At 29.5% G+C, this 23,179-nt stretch overlaps 1 protein-coding gene across 3 annotated transcripts in view; it reads left to right on the top strand.

Moving 5' to 3' along the window:
* LOC107443068 (mortality factor 4-like protein 1) overlaps window positions 1–22,833 on the top strand; it is a 31,167-nt gene extending 8,334 nt beyond the window's left edge. For 2 of the 3 annotated variants that reach the window (XM_087169010.1, XM_071181256.2), the window contains 11 exons: window positions 1,401–1,447; window positions 1,529–1,596; window positions 3,219–3,305; window positions 4,838–4,965; window positions 5,043–5,125; window positions 11,089–11,187; window positions 15,128–15,219; window positions 15,302–15,404; window positions 17,629–17,698; window positions 18,317–18,401; window positions 20,909–22,833. In XM_087169010.1, coding sequence (XP_087025136.1) covers window positions 1,401–1,447; window positions 1,529–1,596; window positions 3,219–3,305; window positions 4,838–4,965; window positions 5,043–5,125; window positions 11,089–11,187; window positions 15,128–15,219; window positions 15,302–15,404; window positions 17,629–17,698; window positions 18,317–18,401; window positions 20,909–20,990 — 944 coding nt within the window. In that variant the 3' untranslated portion in view covers window positions 20,991–22,833. The remainder of the gene's footprint in view (window positions 1–1,400; window positions 1,448–1,528; window positions 1,597–3,218; window positions 3,306–4,837; window positions 4,966–5,042; window positions 5,126–11,088; window positions 11,188–15,127; window positions 15,220–15,301; window positions 15,405–17,628; window positions 17,699–18,316; window positions 18,402–20,908) is intronic. The other variant, XM_087169011.1, reaches the window with a different exon arrangement.
* Window positions 22,834–23,179: the final 346 nt, after the last annotated feature.

Here is a 23,179-nt window from a genome sequence, read left to right as displayed (position 1 = left end):
GTAATAATTTTTTAATGCGAGGAAAGAAAAAATATGCGAGCAGATGGTGAAAATAATGAAAGATCCAGGAAGAAAAGTGAAACAAATTTTATTCTAAATAGCGTAATGCGAAGCTTTTTCCAAAGTGAGAGAAATTCGCGAATTTTGAAATTGATTTATAGAATGCGAAGTGAAAACACTGATATGCTAACCATTTAAAATTCGAGATTTGATTTTTTTTCTTAAAACTGTTGAATTTTCAACCTATTTGAGAACAGCACACAGAGTTTGATTTTAGATGGTTACAAAAGGAAATAAATAATCGCTTTTGAGAACATGGTTGAGCTCGTATTGAGAAATGAAAGGATTAACTTAAGAAGGATAAGATTAAGAAAGGATTGAACAACTCTTATCAGTGATATATAATTTAGTGACACTGTCTATTGTGTTAGATTTTCTCACAACTGTTATTTTTGGCATATTCTTCTTCGCATGCTATGCTATATTAAGTAAATTACATCCTCCTAGGTAAAAGCACTATATTATGGTTTGCATCATGGTATAATTCATTTTCTTGTTGAGACAATTTAGGAATAACTAAAATATTTTTGCTTTCTTTCATCATGAACTCCACTAATGAAACAATTTTTGATTGTTATAATCTATCTTAGGCTTCTATCTATCAAACTTCATATTCTTAATGGCCATGTTCTATTTCATGGCCAATTCCAAAACTTTTAAAAATAAAATTATTTTTAAAGCTTGAAAGCTCGCATTTGTAGGAGAATTTATTTTAAATACTAACATCTGATTTTATAATAAATTAATTTCTTCCCTTTCTTTGTGTTTATTATTTTTGAATATCACTTCTAATTTGACAAAAATCAACACTGTTCTAATTTTTTTGAGTGAACTATTCCCACCGACACTGAGGATAGTATATTTTAAGAATTAGTATTAAAACTAGATTTTGTGAGCTATTAACATTTATTTTGGTTTTCTTAAAGTTTATTTTATAGATTTGTTTCATGTTTATGGTCATTTTTTGAAAGTACTGTAAAATTAAGTACATAAAATAGCAAAGAATATCAAAGATTTTTTTTTTCATAAAGGTGTCTAATTTTTAAAGCATTTGTTTGGAAGGTAAGTTAGAAAAACTCATTTACCTTTGTCTCATTACTTGTAGGTAAACAGTGATAAATGAATTTTTGTTTCTTTTAATACAAAAACTAGTAAAGATTTAATAAATTTTTTACTATGCAAAATAGCAATATATTTGAGTTTCCAGAGCAAGATTATTGTTTATTTTACAATATTTTATTGCCTGAATTATTCTGCTATGCGCAGTGTAGATTAGAAATGCTGTTGACATGTAACAGTTCATTATTATTGTAGATAATCATCAGTACTTATTTTCACAGGTGAAAAAGTACTTTGCTTTCATGGACCTTTGCTATATGAAGCTAAGGTGATATAAACTTTTAAAATAAAAGTTTGAATTTCTTATTTTCCTCACCTTTTCTAAACCCTTCATATTTTAATTTTTTAGTGTCTAAAGTCACAATTACGAGATAAACATATGAAATATTTCATACACTACAGTGGTTGGAATAAGAAGTAAGTAATTTTTTCAGACATACTCAACTATTTAATTTTGTTAATGCAAAGTGACAAGTCATTTGCATATGCAAACAGTCTGCTTTTTTTTATTAGAAACCATGTGGATTATGTGCATCAAAATTTTAACTTTAAAAAATTTTAAACCAACATAAATTTTAGATTATGTACATCAAATTTTGAACTATTTATAAAACCATGTTTAAAATGAACAAATATAAAATTTAATTAGTGTTTTTTAAGAAAATAGATTGTATCTAGAATTTTAAAATAATATTATTAATTTTCAAAAAAACTTTTGCTTTTTCAAAGTATTTCTTTATATCTCTTATATTTTTATTTAATCTTAAGTAAAACCTCATTTTCTAAATAAACACATGAGAACTAGGTTTAGTACTAACCAGGAATATCTGGAAAACCGAGAATTGTCAGGGAAAATGAGACTTGAAAAAAGTCAAGGATTTGTTAGGGGAAAATATAATTTTACCCCAAAACCGGGAGTTGTCAGGGAATTCCGCACCTTATCAAATTGGGAGATTTCACTCTTCTGTTTTCAAACCTAATTTGCGCTTGTACAATAGAAGATAAAAAAAAAAACCCCACATTTTTGTGTCATTAAGTATATACAACAACTTTGTTCTTCTCAAAAGTAGAATTTTTAAAAAAAATTTTTGTCCCGTCAATTCCGTTTCACTTATTTTCTCTTTCAGTTACTTTTATAGTTCTGACTATTTATTATGTGTAATCAGAGTTGGCATAGTTTAAATCACTTGATTTTTTAAAAATAAAATAATTTATTGATGCTTTCTTAGAAATGCGATTTCATTTATGATTCTAATTTAAATTTTTAATAAATATAAATTTTGTCAAATTTAAAAAAAAAAAAAAAAAATGTTACGGAAATTTACCTGGAAAATTTTCGAATAAAATTTCTTAGTTTTGAGCATGAACCCTTAAGAATTTAGAATAAAAATTGTTCGCATTTTCGAAATGCATTTTTGTGTATGGGAGCTATAATTTAAAGTTTTATAACTTTCTTTCTATTGAGGGACATTTCTTATTGTTTCCACTGGGTTAATAATTTATTTACTCAAGTCCATTTAATTATTATATTTCAAATTTATTTCATAAAAAGTTGTCCACATGTTTTCCAATAAATGTACAGTTTTTATATATTAAATTCTGTTTGCTAATTTTTTTACAACTTTTCTTGCTACCTCATGTTACAATAATGTGCCTCATGTATTAAATATTATTAAATGTTTCAAAACTGTAAAATTATTTGGTATTTCTAATCTAAACGGCTTTCTGTTAATATTTTCCTCTTTCATATTCATACCAACTAATAGTGAACGTAATGCTAATTTAACTGTCTAGTTACCTAAGTATATTTGGTATAATTTCAAATAAAACTGTGTCAATAACCATATTTAATCTAAAAATTGTTTTGACTTTTCTGTCTAGATACTAGTACTATATTTAGTATAATTTAAAATAAAACAGTGTCGACAACCATATTTAATCTAAAAATTGTTCTGACTTTTCTTTGTTTTCCATAAAGCATATGTTTTATGATGAAATATATGTTTTCAGCATTTTTATATTTTATTGTTTTATTTCAGCTGGGATGAATGGGTGCCTGAATGCAGAGTCTTGAAATATAATGATGCAAATTTGCAAAAACAGAAGGAGCTAACCAGAACACACATGTACATGTTTTTCTAAACAAAATTATTCTTACATTCTATGTTACACATACTATTATATGAATATGTACACATTGTTTATGGTATTGTTTTTTCCATTGGTATTCATTTAAAATAATGTATGTTTCTTATGTGGGTGGTATTTCAGTTGTTTTAACTGTAATAATTATAAATGTCTTTTTGTGTATTTAAATACATTTTTAAAGTGTGAAGGGGGAGGGAGTTTACTAGTGTAGATGCTTTAGAGAACAATATACTTGTTGAATTAAATATGACATAGTTGGCATTTGTGTTCTAGAAATTTCTTGCAAATATTGTTTTTTTTTTATCACTGAGGGGGATATCAAACATACTTTATTACATAAAAATGATCACCCTTTATAATTTTTGATATAAGGTACAGATTTTCAGGTACTAAGCTCTTAGTTTAATGGTTTGTGGGGAATATTTTAAATATTCTGATTACTTTGTTGACCTACAAATTTTGACAAAACATGTTTAAAAAAAGTTTTATTTTGTGTTTAAATAACTTTATTCTTAAGGAACTGCCAAACTTTTTTAGAATTTTATATCTTAACGTGATGTGAAAATTTCTATTCATATAGTTATTTTTTTAATTATTATTAAATTTAATTAAACTGTTTTTGGCTTGACATTATTTACTGTAGCTGGTGCTTTGTTGTTTAGCTTTAAAGATATTTGGAAAATGCAAAATTTAAGAATCTTGAGTGGCCTAAATTTTCAGTTGCTCTGTCAACTAAATAATTTAAATATTTCTGACTGACGCTACTCCTATGTTTGAAAAGTTAAAAATCTGTCTTCATTAAACAAAAGGTATTTTTATTCTGAGAAAGTTTCCTGTTTTCGTCAATGCTTTTATTGTTCTATTGTTTGTTTGAAATAATAAAGAATTATTGTATTTACAGTATAATTTTTGAGTGTTGGAGATTTGGTATATGATTTTCGGATATCTTTATGTGTGCAAAACAGGTTGATTTTCATTAACTGTAAATTTATGACTATGCAATTTTTATAGCTGCAGTAAATTGCTCACAAAGCTTTCTCCATTATCTTAAACTTAGCAAGAAATATGTCAACATTGCTATAAAATATAAATGTTATAAAAAATTCGTAAAAATGTGCAAATCTATCCTTATTTAAAGTCATTTAGACATATTGATGAAAAAGTTATTGAATAGAGACAAATAACTGATAAATTGCCATCATTTTGGTTAACTAATTTATCTTTCAGACTTAAATAAAAGATAAGTAGTGACTAAGAGTTTCTGAATTTCTATATAAAATGATGTACAACAAGCAATTTTCTGATTTATCAGTTGAATTTTTTAAAATTTCTTTTTTGTTGGAAATCCTTTTTTTATTTCTAAAACTAACACTTGAATATGCATTTCATTGACTAATGTGTAAGATGCACTCACAATTCAAAAACATGTTGATAAAAAAATGATGTGTACATATTTATATAAAAATATAATAACTGACATATTTTATGATGCAATGATATATATTTTTAGGAAATCTAAGAAATCAAAAAATGTAAAGTTACCTGTTAAGAGCAACAAGGAACCAGAAAAAGATGCCCCAGCACAATCCAGCCCTGTTGAGAAGTCAAAACCTAAACCAGAAAAATGTCTTGCTCCTTGTAAGTTTAACTCTGTCCATTAGTGATTATTGATTAGCCAATGTAAAAATTTCATTTGGTTTTGCTTATTTTAATAGCTCCCGTTCCTGAGCCCTCCTCATCTTCAGAAAGTCCTCCTAGTGAGTTTAGGAAGAAGAAAAAAGCTGAAGCTTGTTTTATAGTAATGTTTATCTTATTTTTGAATTGATAATTGATTTGAATAATTGATTCATACAACCTTTTTCAAGTAGATATTTGCAATAACAACTTTACTATTTAATATATTTATTACATTCTATAGCTGACATCCATAGTCTGACATCCATAGACATTAAGCATCATAACTTTATGGCTACTGTATTAATGTTTAATTTAGATGATAATAAAAATTATTATCATACACACTTTCTGACTCGTAGCTATGGGCTCAATTTAGGAATAAAGTATCTCCGATACTCTGAGACACATCTACAATTTGTTGTTAAGATACTTTTTTTAAACCAAAATACTCGTTCCCACGAAACATCTCATTCTTACTTTCGCTACTCCGAAGTTGCCATCTGAAGTCAAGCTTGCCTGGTATAACTGTCCGGTTAGACCATACGTGCCAAACCCTTTGAGATGTTTCCAGTGTCAAAGGTTTGGTCACTCAAAGGCCTCTTGTCGTAGCACACCCATTTGTGCTCGCTGTTCTGGTTGTGGCCATGACGATACTTCCTGTGAGTTACCGCCCCTTTGCATCAATTGCAAGGGTGATCATGCGGCCTACTCCAGAAATTGTCCAAAATGGTCGCAAGAAAAAGAAATTCAGACCATCAAAGTCATGCAAAATTTGACTTTTAATGAAGCAAGGCGAATGGTTACCGCTCGAACTCCCCGTCCGGGCGTATCCTATTCTGCAGCTGTAAAAGCAACCTACTGCTCTGTCAGCACACAAACTGATACTCCTTTCGCTCTAACATCTACCAAACAGCCTACTTTTCATTTTGGAGCTACAAATAACTTACCTTTCATTAGCATTCCATTGACAACCTCATTACTGGCTATTGCTATTCAGATTCAGATCAATGTTCTCATCACCATATGTTCCATTTATTTACCACCTAATGACTTGATTTCACAAACTGATTTGAATTGCTTGATTAATCAATTACCTAAGCCTCACATTTTATTAGGAGATTTTAATGGCCATAGTGTATTGTGGGGCAGTTCTGACTCCAATGATCGGGGTCGGAAAATCGAAAAACTCATTGAAGACCATGACCTTTGCCTGCTAAACCAAGGCGAAGAAACATACTTTCATGCGCCCACACGAACATTCCATTCCATTGATTTGGCTTTCTGCTCATCAGACCTCTTACCTTTTACTCAATTTTCTGTAGACAATGACTTACACAACAGTGATCACTTTCCCCTCGTTGTTTCATATTCTGCTACTGCACCTATTACTCCTAGACCACCAGTATTCATCTATCATCGCGCTAATTGGAGTTTGTTTACTAAACTTGCACAGATCACTGATTCCCTCGTTACCTGTAATACTATAAATACAACTGTTGATAATGTTACGTCTGTAATTATACACGCAGCTGAAGAGAGTATACCAAAGACCTCCACTTCACCTCCCCGCCATCGCAAGCCTTGGTGGAATGAGGAATGTGCCACTGCTTATAAAGATCAGAGACGCCTTTGGAACATCTTCCGCCGTACCCCAACAACAACGAATCTTCTAGCTTTTAAACGAGCTAAAGCCTTTGCCCGCAAGGTCCGACGTAAGAGTCAGAGAGATAGTTGGTCGAGATATGTTTCCTCTATTACATCGTCGACATCTCCGACCCAAGTCTGGTCAAGAGTAAAGCAAATGGTAAATGCAAATGGCAAATGGAAAGCAAATGGTATTTACCGGGACTTTCATTATCCAGTGTTTGAGATAAACGGCATCAAATACTCGTCTCCCATTGATGTTTGTAACATTTTAGGCAAAACATTTGCAGGTACCTCAAGTCCAGACAATTATAGCACAACATTTCAACTACACAAAAGTAACGCTGAAAGCCAAAATATTAATTTTAACAGCCGCCAATTCACATCATACAATTGTACTTTCACCCTTCCTGAACTAAAGAGAGCACTGATTAGATCTTCCAACACAAGTCCAGGTCCTGATGGGATTACATATAAAATGCTCCGCCACTTGGACACGGGGTCTTTGAAGAATATTCTTGCCCTATTCAACAGAATATGGACAGAGCAGATGTACCCGTCGAGTTGGCGTGAAGCCATTGTAATACCCATATTAAAGCAAGGAAAAGATCCAAAAGAGCCCATTAACTATCGCCCTATAGCACTAACCAGCTGTTTTGGTAAAACGCTTGAGCGTATGGTTAACGCGCGCCTTGTGCATTACCTCGAAAAAAAGCGCCTCATACCAAACTTTCAGAGTGGTTTTCGTAAGGGAAGATCCACAATTGACAACATCGTTGCTCTTGAGTCTAGAATTCGCAATGCTTTTGTCCGGCGCAATCATCTAGTCTCTATCTTTTTTGATATCGAGAAAGCCTATGATCGGACCTGGAGATATGGAATTCTGAAGGCACTGTTTGATGTGGGTCTCCGTGGTCGTTTGCCAATTTTCATAAAAAATTTCTTGCTCAGACGTTATTTTCGTGTTAAGCTTGGATCCAACTTTTCTGACCTATATATTCAGGCTGAGGGTGTTCCCCAGGGCAGTGTGCTAAGTGTCATATTGTTCATCGTTCATATTTCACTAGTTTTAAACGTACTGCAACCTGCTGTCTTTGGCTCTCTATATGTTGATGATCTACAAATCTCATGTTCGGGATCCGACATGAGAATCATCGAGCGACAACTTCAGTTAGCAGTGAATAAAATTTTAGACTGGTGTGATCCCTTGGCCATACTGGTGGCCATACCCTTTCACCTTCTAAAAGTTCATGCATTCATTTCTGTCGGAAACGCGCACTTCATAATGATCCTGTCATTTTCATTTGTAACATTGCTATACCAGTTGTACCACATGCAAAATTTTTAGGAGTCACTTTTGATAGCAAGTTAACTTTTATCCCTCATATCAAACAATTACGAAAGCGATGCGAGCAAAAACTTAATATGTTGCGTGTTCTCTCAAATACGTACTGGGGGGGCGGATCGCGTAGCACTTTTACGCATTTATCAGGCCCTGATACTTTCACGGCTTGATTATGCATGCGTAGTTTATGGTACTGCAACCACCTCTAACTTACGAATCTTGGACACAATACATCATACTGCTTTACGCATATGTTCCGGAGCATTTCGTACTTCCCTGATTGAAAGCTTATATGTTGTTTGTCACCAGATACCATTATATCTACATCGCATCCAGCTGTCTCTTACATATTACTTTAGTATCATGTCCTCTAAATCGCATCCTTTAAAGCATGATGTTATTTCATCAAGCTTGGAGCGACTGTATATTGCTAGACCATCACACATTCCCCCACTTCAAGCTCGCACAGGCTCACTTATCCAATCATTCGATATCTGTGAATTACCATCACAATCAGTGGATCACTTTCTCATACCATCATGGACCATTTCACCATACCAATCTATTTCTCTTTTCAAGTTACACGATAAAGCCAACGTTACACCCTGCATTTTTCATACACTTTTCACTGCACATCGTCACCAATATTCTCATCATGTACCGATTTATACAGACGGTTCAAAATCTGCCGGATATGTAGGATGTGGGGTCATCATCGGTGATGATACATTTAGCTATAAAATCACAGATATTTGCTCGGTCTTCACTGCTGAAGCTGTGGCTATCCTTATGGCACTACGTCTAATTTCCTCACGCTCTACTCGGAAGTATTGCCTATACACCGATAGTATGAGCGTTTTGAGCCAACTAGAAAAGTTTCACGGTGATACTCATCCAATTTTATGTTTCATCATTCATTTGTTAATCACTCTTCAGAAGAATGGCTTCGAGATAATATTTTGCTGGGTACCAAGTCATGTTGGTATTCCAGGGAACGAACTAGCTGACACAGCTGCACGATCTGCCACATCTGTCTTGAAAGTGTCCATACCTTTTTCTGACATGAAGCTACATACTCGAAAGTTGATAACATCATTATGGCAACAGCAATGGGACCTGAAAGTTCTCAATAAATTGCATAGCATTAAATTCGATTTAAATAATTTTCCAGTGCTGCGCTTGCGTAGTGCTGATGTAAAGCTAACCAGACTCCGAATCGGTCACACCCGGTTAACGCATCTTCATTTGCTGTTCGGAGAACCTCCCCCTGAATGCAGTACTTGTAATGTCCCTCTCACAATTCATCATATTTTAATATCGTGTCCATGTTTTAATCAACTTCGCTTAAAGCTTTTTGGAAGTACTATTTTATGCTTGCAAGATTTGTTAGATGATACTCACCGTCCTAACATTTTTGCATTTTTACGTGCCGTAGGTATTTTTAACAGCATATAAAAGTTTTAACACATCTACAATTTTATACACTTTTGCAAACATCTTACTATTTTGTACATTTTACTCACTTCGTGCGTTTTATACTGTACTCAAACTTTTATCTGATTATACTCATACCTTTTATCTAATTTTATTCACTGATTTATCAGTTATAATTGTGCTACAATTAAATTTTGTATGTACTTAGGCTTTAGAACAATTACCGTATTGTCTGGCGCAGCATGTCCTCATTTGGACTTTGTGCCACTAAACCCTACATTCAATCAATCAATTTTAAACCAAAATATGTCTTAATTAAATTTTTTTATTTGAAAAAAATGAATTATAATTAAAAATAAATAAATGAGTAAAAATATAGGTTTATTTTAAGGAATTTTTATTATTATTTTATACTTATATGATTCATATATCTATATGCGTATGCATAGTGCATATTTATAAGTATAAATTTCTAATTTGATATTTTTTGTTTAAGAGTTAGTAAATTTAAATTAAATTTTTGACTAAAATAATAATCTACACTTTCCTTAGATTCAAGTGGAAAAGTTTGATCTTTTGCAAAAAGTTTCTCTTTGTTGAAAGGACTCTATTTATATTATTTTTTGTCTAAAACCATGGTTTTACTAAATATAGTTTGCAGGTACCTACCCATCTAACGAAGAGAGAGCTATAATTGTGAGGAGGAAAAAAGAAATTCTAAATCAATCGAAGAGTCTTACATTATGATCAAATTATTATGTTATACCAGCTTTAAGTTTCTTAACTATGCCTTTGTGTTAAATTTATTTACTGTAAAATAACGATAAAGTGCCTCCCTTGATTTTGACGAAAATTGATGCGATGTAGAGGGGACGAAAAAACTGTACTGAAAAAGATGCAAATTGTCATTTTGAAACTATATTTGATTGAGTACAATTAAATATGAATCACAAAATAAAGTAAAAATAATTATAGATTAAACAATTGTATTGATCTTTTTTTAGTTTTTTCCATTTTGTCCAGGTTCTTCCACTGTCCTGGAAGAAATAGGTTTCTTGCTAACTAAAAGCCAACTCCGTTTAACATAGCCCTGGAAGAAATAGGTTTCTTCCTAACTAACAGCCAACTCCGTTTAACATAGTCCTGGAAGAAATAAGTTTCTTGCTAACTAAAAGCCAACTCCGCTTAACACAGTCCTGGAAGAAATAGGTTGCTTGCTAACTAAAAGCCAACTCGGTTTAACATAGTGCTGGAAGAAATAGGTTTCTTCCTAACTAAAAGCCAATGCTGTTTGACATATATTTTTGTGGAAAATCATTTCTATGTAAACCTTTAAAAGTTGCAGATTTATTTTTATTTGAAATAATACAGATTCCCATAAGCAGCATAACTCATAACTGTAAAAAAATGTAAGAAGCCTTCATCTTTTTTCATTTTGTTATAATCAAACTGGAAGTATTTATATAAATAATTGAAAATTTAATTACATAAAATATTATTATTATTTTTTTTAAACATTTGGTGAAATGGTTTAAACCAGTCAACTCTGAAATGGTTGGCTTTTTTCATATTAAGATGGCTTTAAGATTTTCAATTTTTATTCAAGTTCATTTCTAATGTTTCATACTATTGAAAAAACTAATTTTAATTTTTTATTGCAGGAGGAAGTTGAACCTGAAAAAGAAATTAAAATTGAAATGCCACCACTTTTAAGGAATTGGCTTGTCGATGATTGGGATTTAATTACACGGCAGAAAAAGGTGAGTCTTATTTAAAGCATGCATTTTTGTAATTTGAAAACCCATTATAGCTATACTCCAATGCATCTCTGTTGTGCTTCAGAACTAATATTTTTGAAAAAGCATATTTTCTTTTTTGAAACATATATTTTCCAACAAAATTGCTTAATTGCTGTGTAACAATTTTATATAGTGTGTAGCATAAATACATCTGTTGCTGAAAACAATTCATATTTTCCCATACAAAATAGACATTTTAACATTGAGAAGTTAAGTTTAAAGAAAAGTTTAGTTTAAGAATTATTTTCACCTGTGATAGAGCATTATTCTACCGAAGAAAAATACGTAGAATAATCACTATAACAAACATGTATTTACTATATAGTATTTGCTTAAAGAGGTGCAAAACTTTTTTGAGTGAAGATTATAGATATGTTGTTATTTAGTTTAGATATGTGTATATTTAGATATGTTGACGGCAAATATGATAATTTTTATGAAAAATATTAGTGTTCGAAGAACTAATTTTTTATCAGTTAAATTGATTGTATATTTACTGAAAATTAAAAATTTTTAATAAAAAAAACCAGATATTTTTTAAAATTTTTTTCTCTCTTTTTTACCAAAAATTTATATTATAATATATATATTGGACAGGGTGCGTAGCGTTTGTAAAAAGTACTTAAAGGTGCTTTTTGGGAGATTTCGTTTTTAAAAGCTTTTAAAGGTGCTTTTTTCAGCTGGCGTTTTTAAAAAGTGCTTTTTTCAGCTGGCGTTTTTAAAAAGTGCTTTTTTCTCAAATTTTTTTTTCCTTCAGTGATATCTGGCGGATCCCCTGCATTTCACGAAAAATGGGGTGTTTGCTACGTAATCATTCACACGGACTTCATGTCGTAACCACGTTATGACTTGCGCATGCGCGCACACTCGAAACTGAAACCCCGAGTGCTCCAATTCGGATAGAGTCAGATCCTTATTAAATGTTTTTCTTTTTAATTTATAATTTTATTCTTGTTTATTTTATTTTACTTCTAACACTTTTTTGATGTAGGGGGTAAGGGTACTTTTGTTCTGAGTTCAGAGTCAAGTTGAATTCACTCGGTGATGTGGGAAAGTACTGATTGTTTCGATTTACGTCCGTTTCTTTTTGAGTTTTTTTTTAATGCTAAAACTGTTCATAAAAAGTTTTTGTTTTTCATAATATCATTGATTCAATATGAATTTTTTGAGTGCTTGAAAAGTTTTGTAAAGTGCTTGAAAAGTTTTTAAAAAGTGCTTATTTTTGATTCAAAGATTTGGCTACGCACCCTGATTGGAGAAAAGATATGGGATTTTTCAACATATCACGCAATACAAAAGTTCATTTTGAAATAAATTCCTACAAAAAATAAAAACTAAAAACTTCAAGGCTCGTAGAATGTAAGCATTAAAAAATAATAAATAGATGTTTTAATGAGTAGTGTAAATTGTACTTTAATATTTTAAAGAAAATTTATATGGTTTGAGCAAAAATTAAAAGGAAACCATTTTATTAAAAAAAAGGTATTATTTCTGTAACTTTAGGTATTATTTCTATTTCTTGAATTAATAGTGGTTTAACGATTTTTAAATAGTAAAAGTTTTTTTTTCTTCCTAAAAGAACCACGTAAGCTATGAAAAATTTAAAACTAAATTACAAACAGTAAATATCTTAAAAATTCCCTTTTCCTTCCACTTTTTGAATTTTTCATGTTGCGATAACATTGCATTAAAATATTTAGATTCTGAATACCACGTGGAAATCCATGGCACTAACTGACGAAAAAACGGTGGAAAAATAAATTGGAATTACGATGAAATGGGCGCAAAATTATACCAAAAAGCGATTATCTACGCCGAAGAGCCATTACATTATGACCACCCCCCATCGCCCAGAACAATGGGCTTGCCCAGGTTTTCATGGTTTCTTGCCCAGGAACAATGTTTTCATGGGACACATTAGGACCCATAATCCTCATAGAACAATCCCTGACATCTGTAAGCTACTTGAACATAGTTGCAGACCAGGTTCACCCATTCATGGCAACAGTTTTTCCTGTGTGGAATGGTGTTTACCAACAGGATAATGCACCATGTCATAAGGATCGAATCATCATGGATTGGTTTGAGGAACATCCCAGTGACTTTCAAGTCATGTCTTGGCCCCCAAATTCACCTGACCTTAATCCAATGGAGCATTTGTGGTCCTTCTTGGAAAACCAAATTCGTGCTGCCACGCTACCCCCTTGCAATGTGAGGGAATTGCAGGATCAGTTGGTGAGCGCTTGATACAAGATACCTCAGACTACCTATCAGCATCTTGTGGAAATCAAGCAGTTTTGAGGGCTAAAGGTGGTCCTACATGTTATTAGCCAGTGTTTTCACTACAGCACGAGAATCTCGCATATTTTTTTATATTCTCGCATTAAAAAATGATAACCGCGAGAAATTCGCGCATTCTATAAACCAATTTCAAAATTCACGAATTTCTCGCATTTTGAAAAAAATTTCTCATTTGCGCCATTTAGAATAAAATCCGTTTCACTTTTCTTCCTGGATCTTTTATTATTTTCAACATCTGCCCCATTATCTAGCTTCCCTATTTACCAGTATTGTTCAGAACCTTTAAGAACAACAGAACACCATCCTTCCAAACCACGGAAACTCTTTCAGAACGCATTTCTCTCAACCACGTGTTTACCGTAGGTAAGGTTTCTTCATGTAAGATGTTCAAATTTTTTGCTCGTTAATGTAAGATGGACAAATACCTTGTGAAGCCAATATCTTCTACTCCGAAACGGACATATGAAAATGAAACAAATGTGGGTAGAAACAATCAAAACGAAACAAATACGCATTTGAGCAACCTAATGAGAATAGCTGATGAAAAAGTAGATGTAGAACATTTTCCATATGATGATGCTGCAAAAATATTCAATGCTTTAAAAATTAGAAGATATTAAAAATGCATTATGATTAAAGAAATGAATTTTTTTTTCAAGTCTCTTGGTGTTTTTTTTTTTTTTCAAATTTTTGAAGTCTCACTTAACTTTTTGAAATCTCACCCTGTTTTTGAGAAAGGGTGAGAAATTCCCACCCATTTTTTTTCTGAGATGAAAACACTGTTAGCAGGGTGGTCATAATGTAATGGCTCTTCGGTGTAAAGCGTGAATGGTAGATGAACATCATAGTTAAAAAACAGGATCATCAAAATCACAAGAAAAGTATTGTAATAATTGCAAAAAAAAAAAAATGTGTTTAAATATTTGATGAAATCAATACGAATAAAGCTCATTAATAAGTAATGATTTTAGTGCGCTATTTAAAATTTGAATGTTGTAATAAAAATATTAATTTTTAAAACCATGTGAGAATGTAGAGCAATGACAGCCTAAAGAATGATTGAAAAGTAGCTTGGACTTTCGTTGAAATCGGCACAAACAAAGTGTGTCAAAATCGCATTGAATGTACTGGAATTTTTAAAACCGCATGGAAATTAATAGTTATAACTGCCAAAAAAACCTATTAAAAATAATGATCAAAAAATTAATGGATTTATGATGAAATCGGCAAATATAAAGTGAGTTAGAAAGGGATTACTCATATTTAAAATTGGCGCATTGTAATATTATATTAAAAATTTAAAAAAAAAACTCCAAAGAAATTGCCTATTTTTTCATTGTAACCAGAAGCTTCTGCTTATCAACAGTTGGCAGGTCGCACATGGCCCACTGGTTGTGCACCCTTAATTTATTGTATAAAAATTATCTTCAATTTGCTGCTGAACCTGCATGAAATGTATGTATTCATATTTTTAGTTAGTCAAGTTTATGTTTAGTTTGAAACTGAAAAGTTGCAATTGAAAACACTTCATGAATTATTTATTTATGAAAAAAATATTTTTATACTGATGAAGTAAATTTGTGTATTTATTGTATTTAAGATCCTGCATTTGCCATCAAGGATAACAGTTAATCATATTATTGCCAGTTATGTGAAGGAAAAAGTATCAGTTAAGGGGCTCTCTCAATCCATGTAAACATGTTACTTTTTTTTAAAATTGAAAGTATTTAATTTTTTTTTAATATTAGTTAAATAAAATTTTATATTTAAACAGGGAGTCTTCTATTGTTTTGTTTGCTAACACCATTCGAGACTGTTTTAATGTTGCACTGGGGAAAATGCTGCTTTGGAAGTTTGAAAGACCTGCATATGCTGAGGTTAGTTAGCATATTCAATTATTATTATTATTATTTTCTCCTATTGACTTGATATGCGTTGAACCACCAAGGCTTTTTTGAAAACCTTCTTCCTATCTAATAACTGTTTTGAGGTTTGATATGTTAAAGTTTTCTTCTACTCAATCAGTCTATTGCACCTTAATCCTACCCTTAGTTCCTGCTCTTATAGGTCTCATTGTTAAAGATCTTAAAGGACAAGGATGAGGGATCTATTTAACAGACATGACTGGCAAATCTTAGGTCACCTTTCTTAAAATTAGTATTATCATCTTCCTTAAATAACCTGCATAATTCAAAATTGTGTCATTGTCTCTGCAATCTACTTTCTTTTGCTTTTCCAAAATATTTTTAAAATAAGTTCTGTCATTGATCTATGTCTTAGATCCATGGGTTAGCGAAGATCTAATGATTGCTTTTTTTTAAAAAATATTTTTGTTTGTCTTTTAATTAATGTTGATTTGTAACAGATAAGATTCTTTAACCAGTAAATATCTGAAAGCTGAAAATTTTAATTTTGAATTGGTTGATAAATTTATATATCTGAACTCAAACATCACTCTGAATAAATAATATAGGTATTGAAATAAAGAAACATACTTTCACAGATAAACACTGCCTTCATGGTTTAAGAACTTTCTTCTTCTTATTTTTTTTTATAAAACTTAAAAATGCAATGTAGCAGAAAACAATCTATTCTGTGTAATAAAATTCTTTCTTTATGGATTATTTATTTCATATCAAGTTTACATATTTTTGATCTTTCTTCACCTTACCCTTTTCATGATACAATTTTATTCCATTTTCAATAAATTTGAATTATGAATTAGCATGTATTATGCATCAGAATAAAAAAATGTGTTATGCAGTAATATACTTTCATATGTATTGTTCTATGATCTATTTTTAAAGAATATTTCAATAATATTTATTAAACTTCACTAATTATAAAATTAAGTTCTTAAAGTATCATTTGAAAATCAATATATATGCGAGTGTTTTTAATTGTTAAAAAAATCACAGGCCTTGTTTTAAACACATAGCATTCTGTTTTACAGTTTTTTTTCCTTTTGACTAAATCATCATTTTATAACATTTTGTGGGGCAGGTTGTTATCGACAAAGTCAACCTTCATCTATGAAAAGGTACCCCAACAAAGAATCGAGTTAACATGTCTTGTATACTAGTGAATTGGACCTGTATTTTTGTAGTGGTAGATACGCTACAATTTTTCAGCCTTAAGGATATGCTCACTATTGCTTATCAACCTTATGCAGTTCTTTTAAGATCACTTTGTTCTTCTGTTTAATTTTTAAAAAATTGAAATAATATATCTTTAATATAATGCTCAATTGATGTAATATATATAAATAACACTTGTCTTCAAAATCTAGCTTTTACCCCTACATCTCTTATGTGTAACACCATGAACCACTTATACCATTTTACTGAAATTATTATGAAATATATTTATTATTGAGGTTAGCTGAAAATTTTTGTAAAAAAAGAAAAACTAGTATAAAAAACTTGTATTAATTCAAATTGAATTTAATTTCTTTAATCTGAGAAAACACAAAACAGGCTAACAAATATTTTTAATAATGTTTATGAAATAAAAAAGATGATAAATGTTTTTGGTATTTATTTTAACACTATAAAGTTATTCACCCTGCCTGCAGGGAATTTAAAACAATAATTTTCTTCATCATAAACTCAATAAAGAAACTGCTAAATGAAATAATATGGTCAAATTTATCATTCAGAATTAAATTTCGTCATATGGTCAGTTGAACATCTGCAATGGAACATTTGAGAACTACACTTCTTAAAATAATGTATGTCTTTGAATCAATATAGTCACTAGAGAAGTTTGCAAAGCAACCGAATTTCCTGGAATTCAAACTTAGGTTGTTTGTACAGAAAACAAAAATGCTTTTATCTTCGGAGCCACCCTAATGCTATTGGAAAAATTCCTTAGATATTCTGAAAATGTAATAATATTGCTACTTATTATTTTTTTAAAAGAAGTTATGGCAAATCTATTACTTGCTTTAAAATTTTATAAGTTTATGAATACCAGCTATATTTTTATAATATAGTATGTATCATATTTCCTCCTCATTTGAAATAGTTGAAAAAAATTAATAATAAACGTGATTTAAATTTCATAAATGTTGAAGTTTTTTCATTTTTTAAAATTTTACAGATGCTTGCAGAATATCCCGAATCCAGTATGTGTGAAATCTATGGCGCCATTCATTTATTACGAATGTTCAGTAAGTATGTTAAAATATATATTCAAAGGTGTTCTTCAAAGCTCTGTTTCATAGGAAAACCAAAAAGCTACACTTTAGAGTGCCTTGAACTGGAAGGAAAACTTTCATTTTAAATTTTGCATACTATCTTTTTGAAAAGATAAGCCAGGATTTTAAAATGGACAAATAACTTAGTATATTTAGAAGATTGTTAAGATTTAATTTTTGAAACTTGCCAATTTAGAGAGTTTTTCCCACTAAAATTAAAGTTATTAAATAATTTTGATTTACTATGCATTTTTATGTGTTCAAACAGCACAGCTTTAAAGATTACATTGCAAAGATTACATTGCTTTCAAAAATTGCATTGCAAACACTTTTTATTTTTTCAAAACTGTCTTTTTTTTAATATTTTGTCTCATTTTAGTAATTTGCATATAAGACACTGACTACAGATGGGAAAAATTGAACCTTACTGTTAGTAAAAACTATTGCAAACTTGCAACTGTCATAAAGACATGGCATGTTATTTACTGACTTACTAATTTATATGAGGACAAAGCGTTCGAAGAACAGCCTTTAAGTGATATGTAAATTTATTTTTAGCATGATTCACATTATTTATTATTATTTTTGTAGCTAAAATGGGAAGTTTGTTAACTGGATTATCAAGCGAAAGAAATGCATTGACTTCTCTACTGGTCCAAATGGAGGATTTTGTTAGGTAATTCATAAAAACATTTGATTTGGTACATTAAATTTGTTTTATTTGTATTAATATCCCGTTTTTATGACTAAGATAGAGGTTTATTTTTGAAGTGCTTGATAATACATACAAAATTTTTTTATGATTATTATCAAATCAAATTAATCAATCAGATTTATTAGTAAAATAAAATGAGGCACAATATCATTACATCTGTTTTCTTATTGATCATTTGTAATTAATGTATAATTTAGAATTCCTAATTTATTTATAATTAGTTAGAACAAGATTCCAGTTTGCTTACCAGCTTGGCTGTTCGAAAATTGTCGAATCAATGTAATGAAATGATTATTAGTAATTTAAAAGAAATAGGTATAAATTTAAAATATTTTTTAATTGAAATTCAAAATTTTTTAATTCAACTTAAATTTAAAACCCAAAGCAAAATCGAGATGCAAAATCAATTTTATGCTTCTGTAATACTTACACTTGAACATAATCAAGAATTGAAAATAATAATATAAAAGCTAAGAAAAAAATCGTGTTGTTGATATTTATCATTTACGTAGGTTTGTGAGCCGTAATATTTGTTTATTCAAGCAAATAATATAGTCTTAATCAAAATACGAAATTAAAATAAAATTTTTGATTGATTTTGTATTATTTTTTTTCTTCCCCAAAACTATTTCTAAAATGTGTTTTTTTTAATGAAGAAAAAATTTTTTTTGCTGATTTTTTTTCTTCAAAACAAGTATACACTAAGGAATTAGAGAAGTATTTGTCATAGTTTTTGGTTTTACGGAATAGTTAACAAAAATATTCCAAATGAACCCCAAAATGGTCAATAAATTGAAAAACCAATTAAAAAAAAAATGATGAAGTTAAAAATTGCATGGTGTACTGTACTTTGCTTAGGAAACTAGATTTTTCTCACAAATTTTTTAAATTAGTTTCAAAGTTTAGAAATAGATTGTGTTGTTGACCTGCAGCATATCAGACTATTCTAGATAAAATATTTATATTGTCATACTAAAGTTTGTTCTCAAACTTCCCCACGTTTTTACTAAAAATCGTGATTATGTTCAAAACATTGTTTTGTAGTTTTTTACCGATAGCAATTAGATTTTTTTGACACACTTTGTAACTAATTTTGAAGCTTGGTTAGGAGATGAAAGCTCCGCAAAGCACTAAACCTTACATTTTTATCTCCTCTTTTTCCTTAGTTGATTTTTTTAAATCATCAGTCATCCTTCTGATTCCTGGTTATAAAAATGCAATATCTTAAGCATCATTTCTGCTTATACATCATTGTGATTTCTTATAAGTGTGAGATATTTTTAATGCTTAAACAGTATATACCTTGGCCGTACAAGATTTAATCTTACATAAAAGTACAACCATTATTATGCTTGACATAAATTCTACATGTCAGAAACCTTCAATAAATTCTCTGCGCTCAAATTGTACTAGAAATAAAAAACCATTGGTTTCTTATATTTCTGAAATGAACTTTCAGACACATGACTTATAGCAAGTTTTTTGCAAATGCTATATACAAGAGCACTTTGAGAGACTTTCAAAATTTGATAAGAAACAATGCATGCTGAAATAAAGTAATTAAATTCTATATAAAATCATTGAGTTAATTGTATGTTATTACTAATAAATTTGTTAAAAACTGCTTTGTTAATTCATTTTTTTACCATGTGCAAATCTAATTCGGGCAAATCTGTGCCAAACAGGCAAATTATGTTTCTCTCTTTTTTTATAATTAATGTTAGTTTTCTAAAATCATTAAAATTATGTAATTAAATATCAACCTTATTAATTATAAACTTCTTAAAATTATCCAGTATAATATTATTACCTTGAGCTCATCCATTTCCCGGCCAAACATTGGTAACTAACAAATCAGTACTACAGTAAAAGCACATCATAAAACAAAAACCCTCTGTTTATGCTTTTAGCTCACTTTGCTCTTTTGTTTTCATATCTTGTAATCTGGCAATCTTATTTCAAAAATATTTTAAATCATTCTTGAAAGTTTCTGCACATGTAAGTTAATTTGAATTTGCTACTCGCTTTAGAGATTTCGTTTTGTGTTTTGTTCTGTTTTTTTCTTTACATTTTATTTTCTGATTTTTATATGATACATTTTTTACTTCATGTATACTATTTTGTTTCAATTTTTTTGAATGCTCCTCATATTATTGTAGTGATATATTTTGCTTTGGCTATATTGATACAATATTAGAAAGCACTCTTTTTTGTAGATCTAATCATGTAAGCTAATGATGAGATTATATCTTTTCATTTTCTTTGTTTTCCAACTTTTTAATATATATATATTTGAATTTTTTTTAAATATTTTCTTTTTCTCTTTTCATTAATCTTTAATACTTTCCATGTTTTCTTTATATATATATTTTATAAATTTTTTGAATTTATGCAGTATATTCTTAATAGTTTTCATAGCTAAATTCTTTATTTTTTTATTGCATTTTATTTATAATTGTGTTTTTTAGGTACATAGCCCAGAACCCAAGTTTTTTCAGTTTGAATGATTATGTTGTTGCATCTCCAGAATATCATCGAAGAGCATTATGATCTAAAAATCAACATCATCATTCAGAAAAAAATCCATCAAAATTCAGGCTTTTACTGTGTGAAGCCAGCAATTCATTGTACATAATGCATTTTATACCCTTTAGTATTACATTTTATTAAAACTTACAAATACAACAAAAGTTTTTTAAAATTTTTTAATGTTGTTTTTTTTTTTAAAATTGTTATTCTATAGAGAAGGTTTTTCAGAATTTAATGTTTTGTTTCAAGCACGCTTTCTATCAAGCATATTTTTTCTTATTCAGAATTAAAACAAAAGTAAGAAGACTTCGGTGTACTTAAAAATGCATAATACACTGTTTGAAACTTAGCTGGAAAATTTCTTTCACTTAGAAAAGCCTACAAATGAAAAAAATATTCAAATTACCTTGACAATAAAAGATAAACATTTTTGAACAAACATAATCCTACCATGATTAACTTTCCTGCAACATTCCTACCATGGCATCAAGAGATAGAGATTTGAAACATGGGGTTAGTTTTTCGATTATAACTGGATGGGGTGTTGGCAGACTTTATATTATCTATCTTAGTAATATAATTATATTTGTAAATATTTTTATTCACATTTGCCCTTTATTTAAACTATTTATATTGTAATTTGAATTTTTTTATTGCTTTTTTTATTTTTGTGTGTTTTATTTTATATTGTTTATTAATAAACAAATATTATTTTGAAACATTGCTTAATTAAACCGTTTATTGACATTACAGCATGTCTTGAGTGTACTGTGCGCATTTTGTGTTTTCTATACTGTTATTTTAACAAACATTATCTAAACTAGCATTTTTTGTTGCAAATTTTTTCACTGTTGCATTTGTTTAATTCTGGAGTATATTGTGAATTTGTTTAATTCTGCATATTTTTTTTTTTTTTTTTTGAAATTTATATATGTTTGCCACGTGGATAACAGCAACTTAGTGTTGAGTAACTTGAGAAAATTCGTAGACAAATTTTCCACCTCAACAATATTTCTAAATTAAATTATGTTGAGAAAAAACTGTGTGTTGTGCAAAAAAGTGACATAATTTTATATAAAACTCGTTTGGATCTCAGTTAGTCCATTTCAAAGCAAATCCAAGTGTTGCCGGTACACACAATAAAATTAGTACCTTAATCATTTTGATAAATGTTTCTTATTCAATTTTTAAACTTAAAAATACTGAAAATGAATTATTTATGGAAACTATATTTTTATAAATGTTTTATAAAACCGCCACCATGGCAGTTTATTTTTCTACCTCTTTTCGTTTTCTCACATTCTAATTGTTTCTGGCCTTATTTTTAGATTTTAATGCAAAATAATTAGCTGTAAAGAAGTCACAGAAAAAATAATTCAGAGTTTCTTTTAATTTACTGATCAACGGTAAAACATCAGAAAACGTTAGGAGGTTATTATTTGGTAAATCATCATATTCTCAGTAAATTAATTTAATGTTTGACTGGGTTCAAAAATATTGCTGCAGCTTTTACATTACTACTAGGAAAGACTGCAAGATTGTAAATGTTGTTTATAAGATTTTTAGGTTTTAAAATGTGTTTAAAAAGATTAAAATGTTGTTTTGGAATAAGCACTAAAATGTTTTAAAAGGAAAATATAGGCTGTCATAAAAGGCTGTATCATAATAGGCATAGGCTGTTGTCATAAAAAATATTATAAAACTCAAAATATAATTTAAAACACTGTGGGATATTGAGTTGAGCTAAATAAATGTTATTATTTGGTTTTATTTCATCTTTGTGGCACATATAATTATTGCTTGTATGAGTGTCAAGTTAAAATTTATTGTCTTGACATGTAAATAAAGTTTTTAATAATTGAAATTGTGTTTGTTTTATCTTTGAAACCAATATATTTTTTTTAAATTTTGTGTACACTTTGTAATCTGTTTACATTAAAATTCTGAGAAGTTTTTTTTTATTATTAATAAAAAATTAAAAATGGTTCTGAATAATTTTATGACTTTATAAGTTTTATTTATTTATTCAGAATGCTAATATATAGTTATAATTTTTAATATTTTTTTTTTTTTTTTTTTGATTTATAAAGATGAATCCTAAATCATAATCCTTCCCATGCTATATTGCTTGTATCATTATCCATCATATTTTATGCTAGTTAAAATTTGTGTATTATTTAGTGTGGAATAGATATCGTACAAGATCTATA

This window comes from Parasteatoda tepidariorum, chromosome 8 (genome assembly GCF_982258835.1).
Source record: "Parasteatoda tepidariorum strain Cologne lab strain chromosome 8, Ptep-v5.0, whole genome shotgun sequence".
Classification (NCBI taxonomy): Eukaryota; Metazoa; Arthropoda; class Arachnida; order Araneae; family Theridiidae; genus Parasteatoda; species Parasteatoda tepidariorum.
This window is presented reverse-complemented; position numbering and strand designations above follow the sequence as displayed.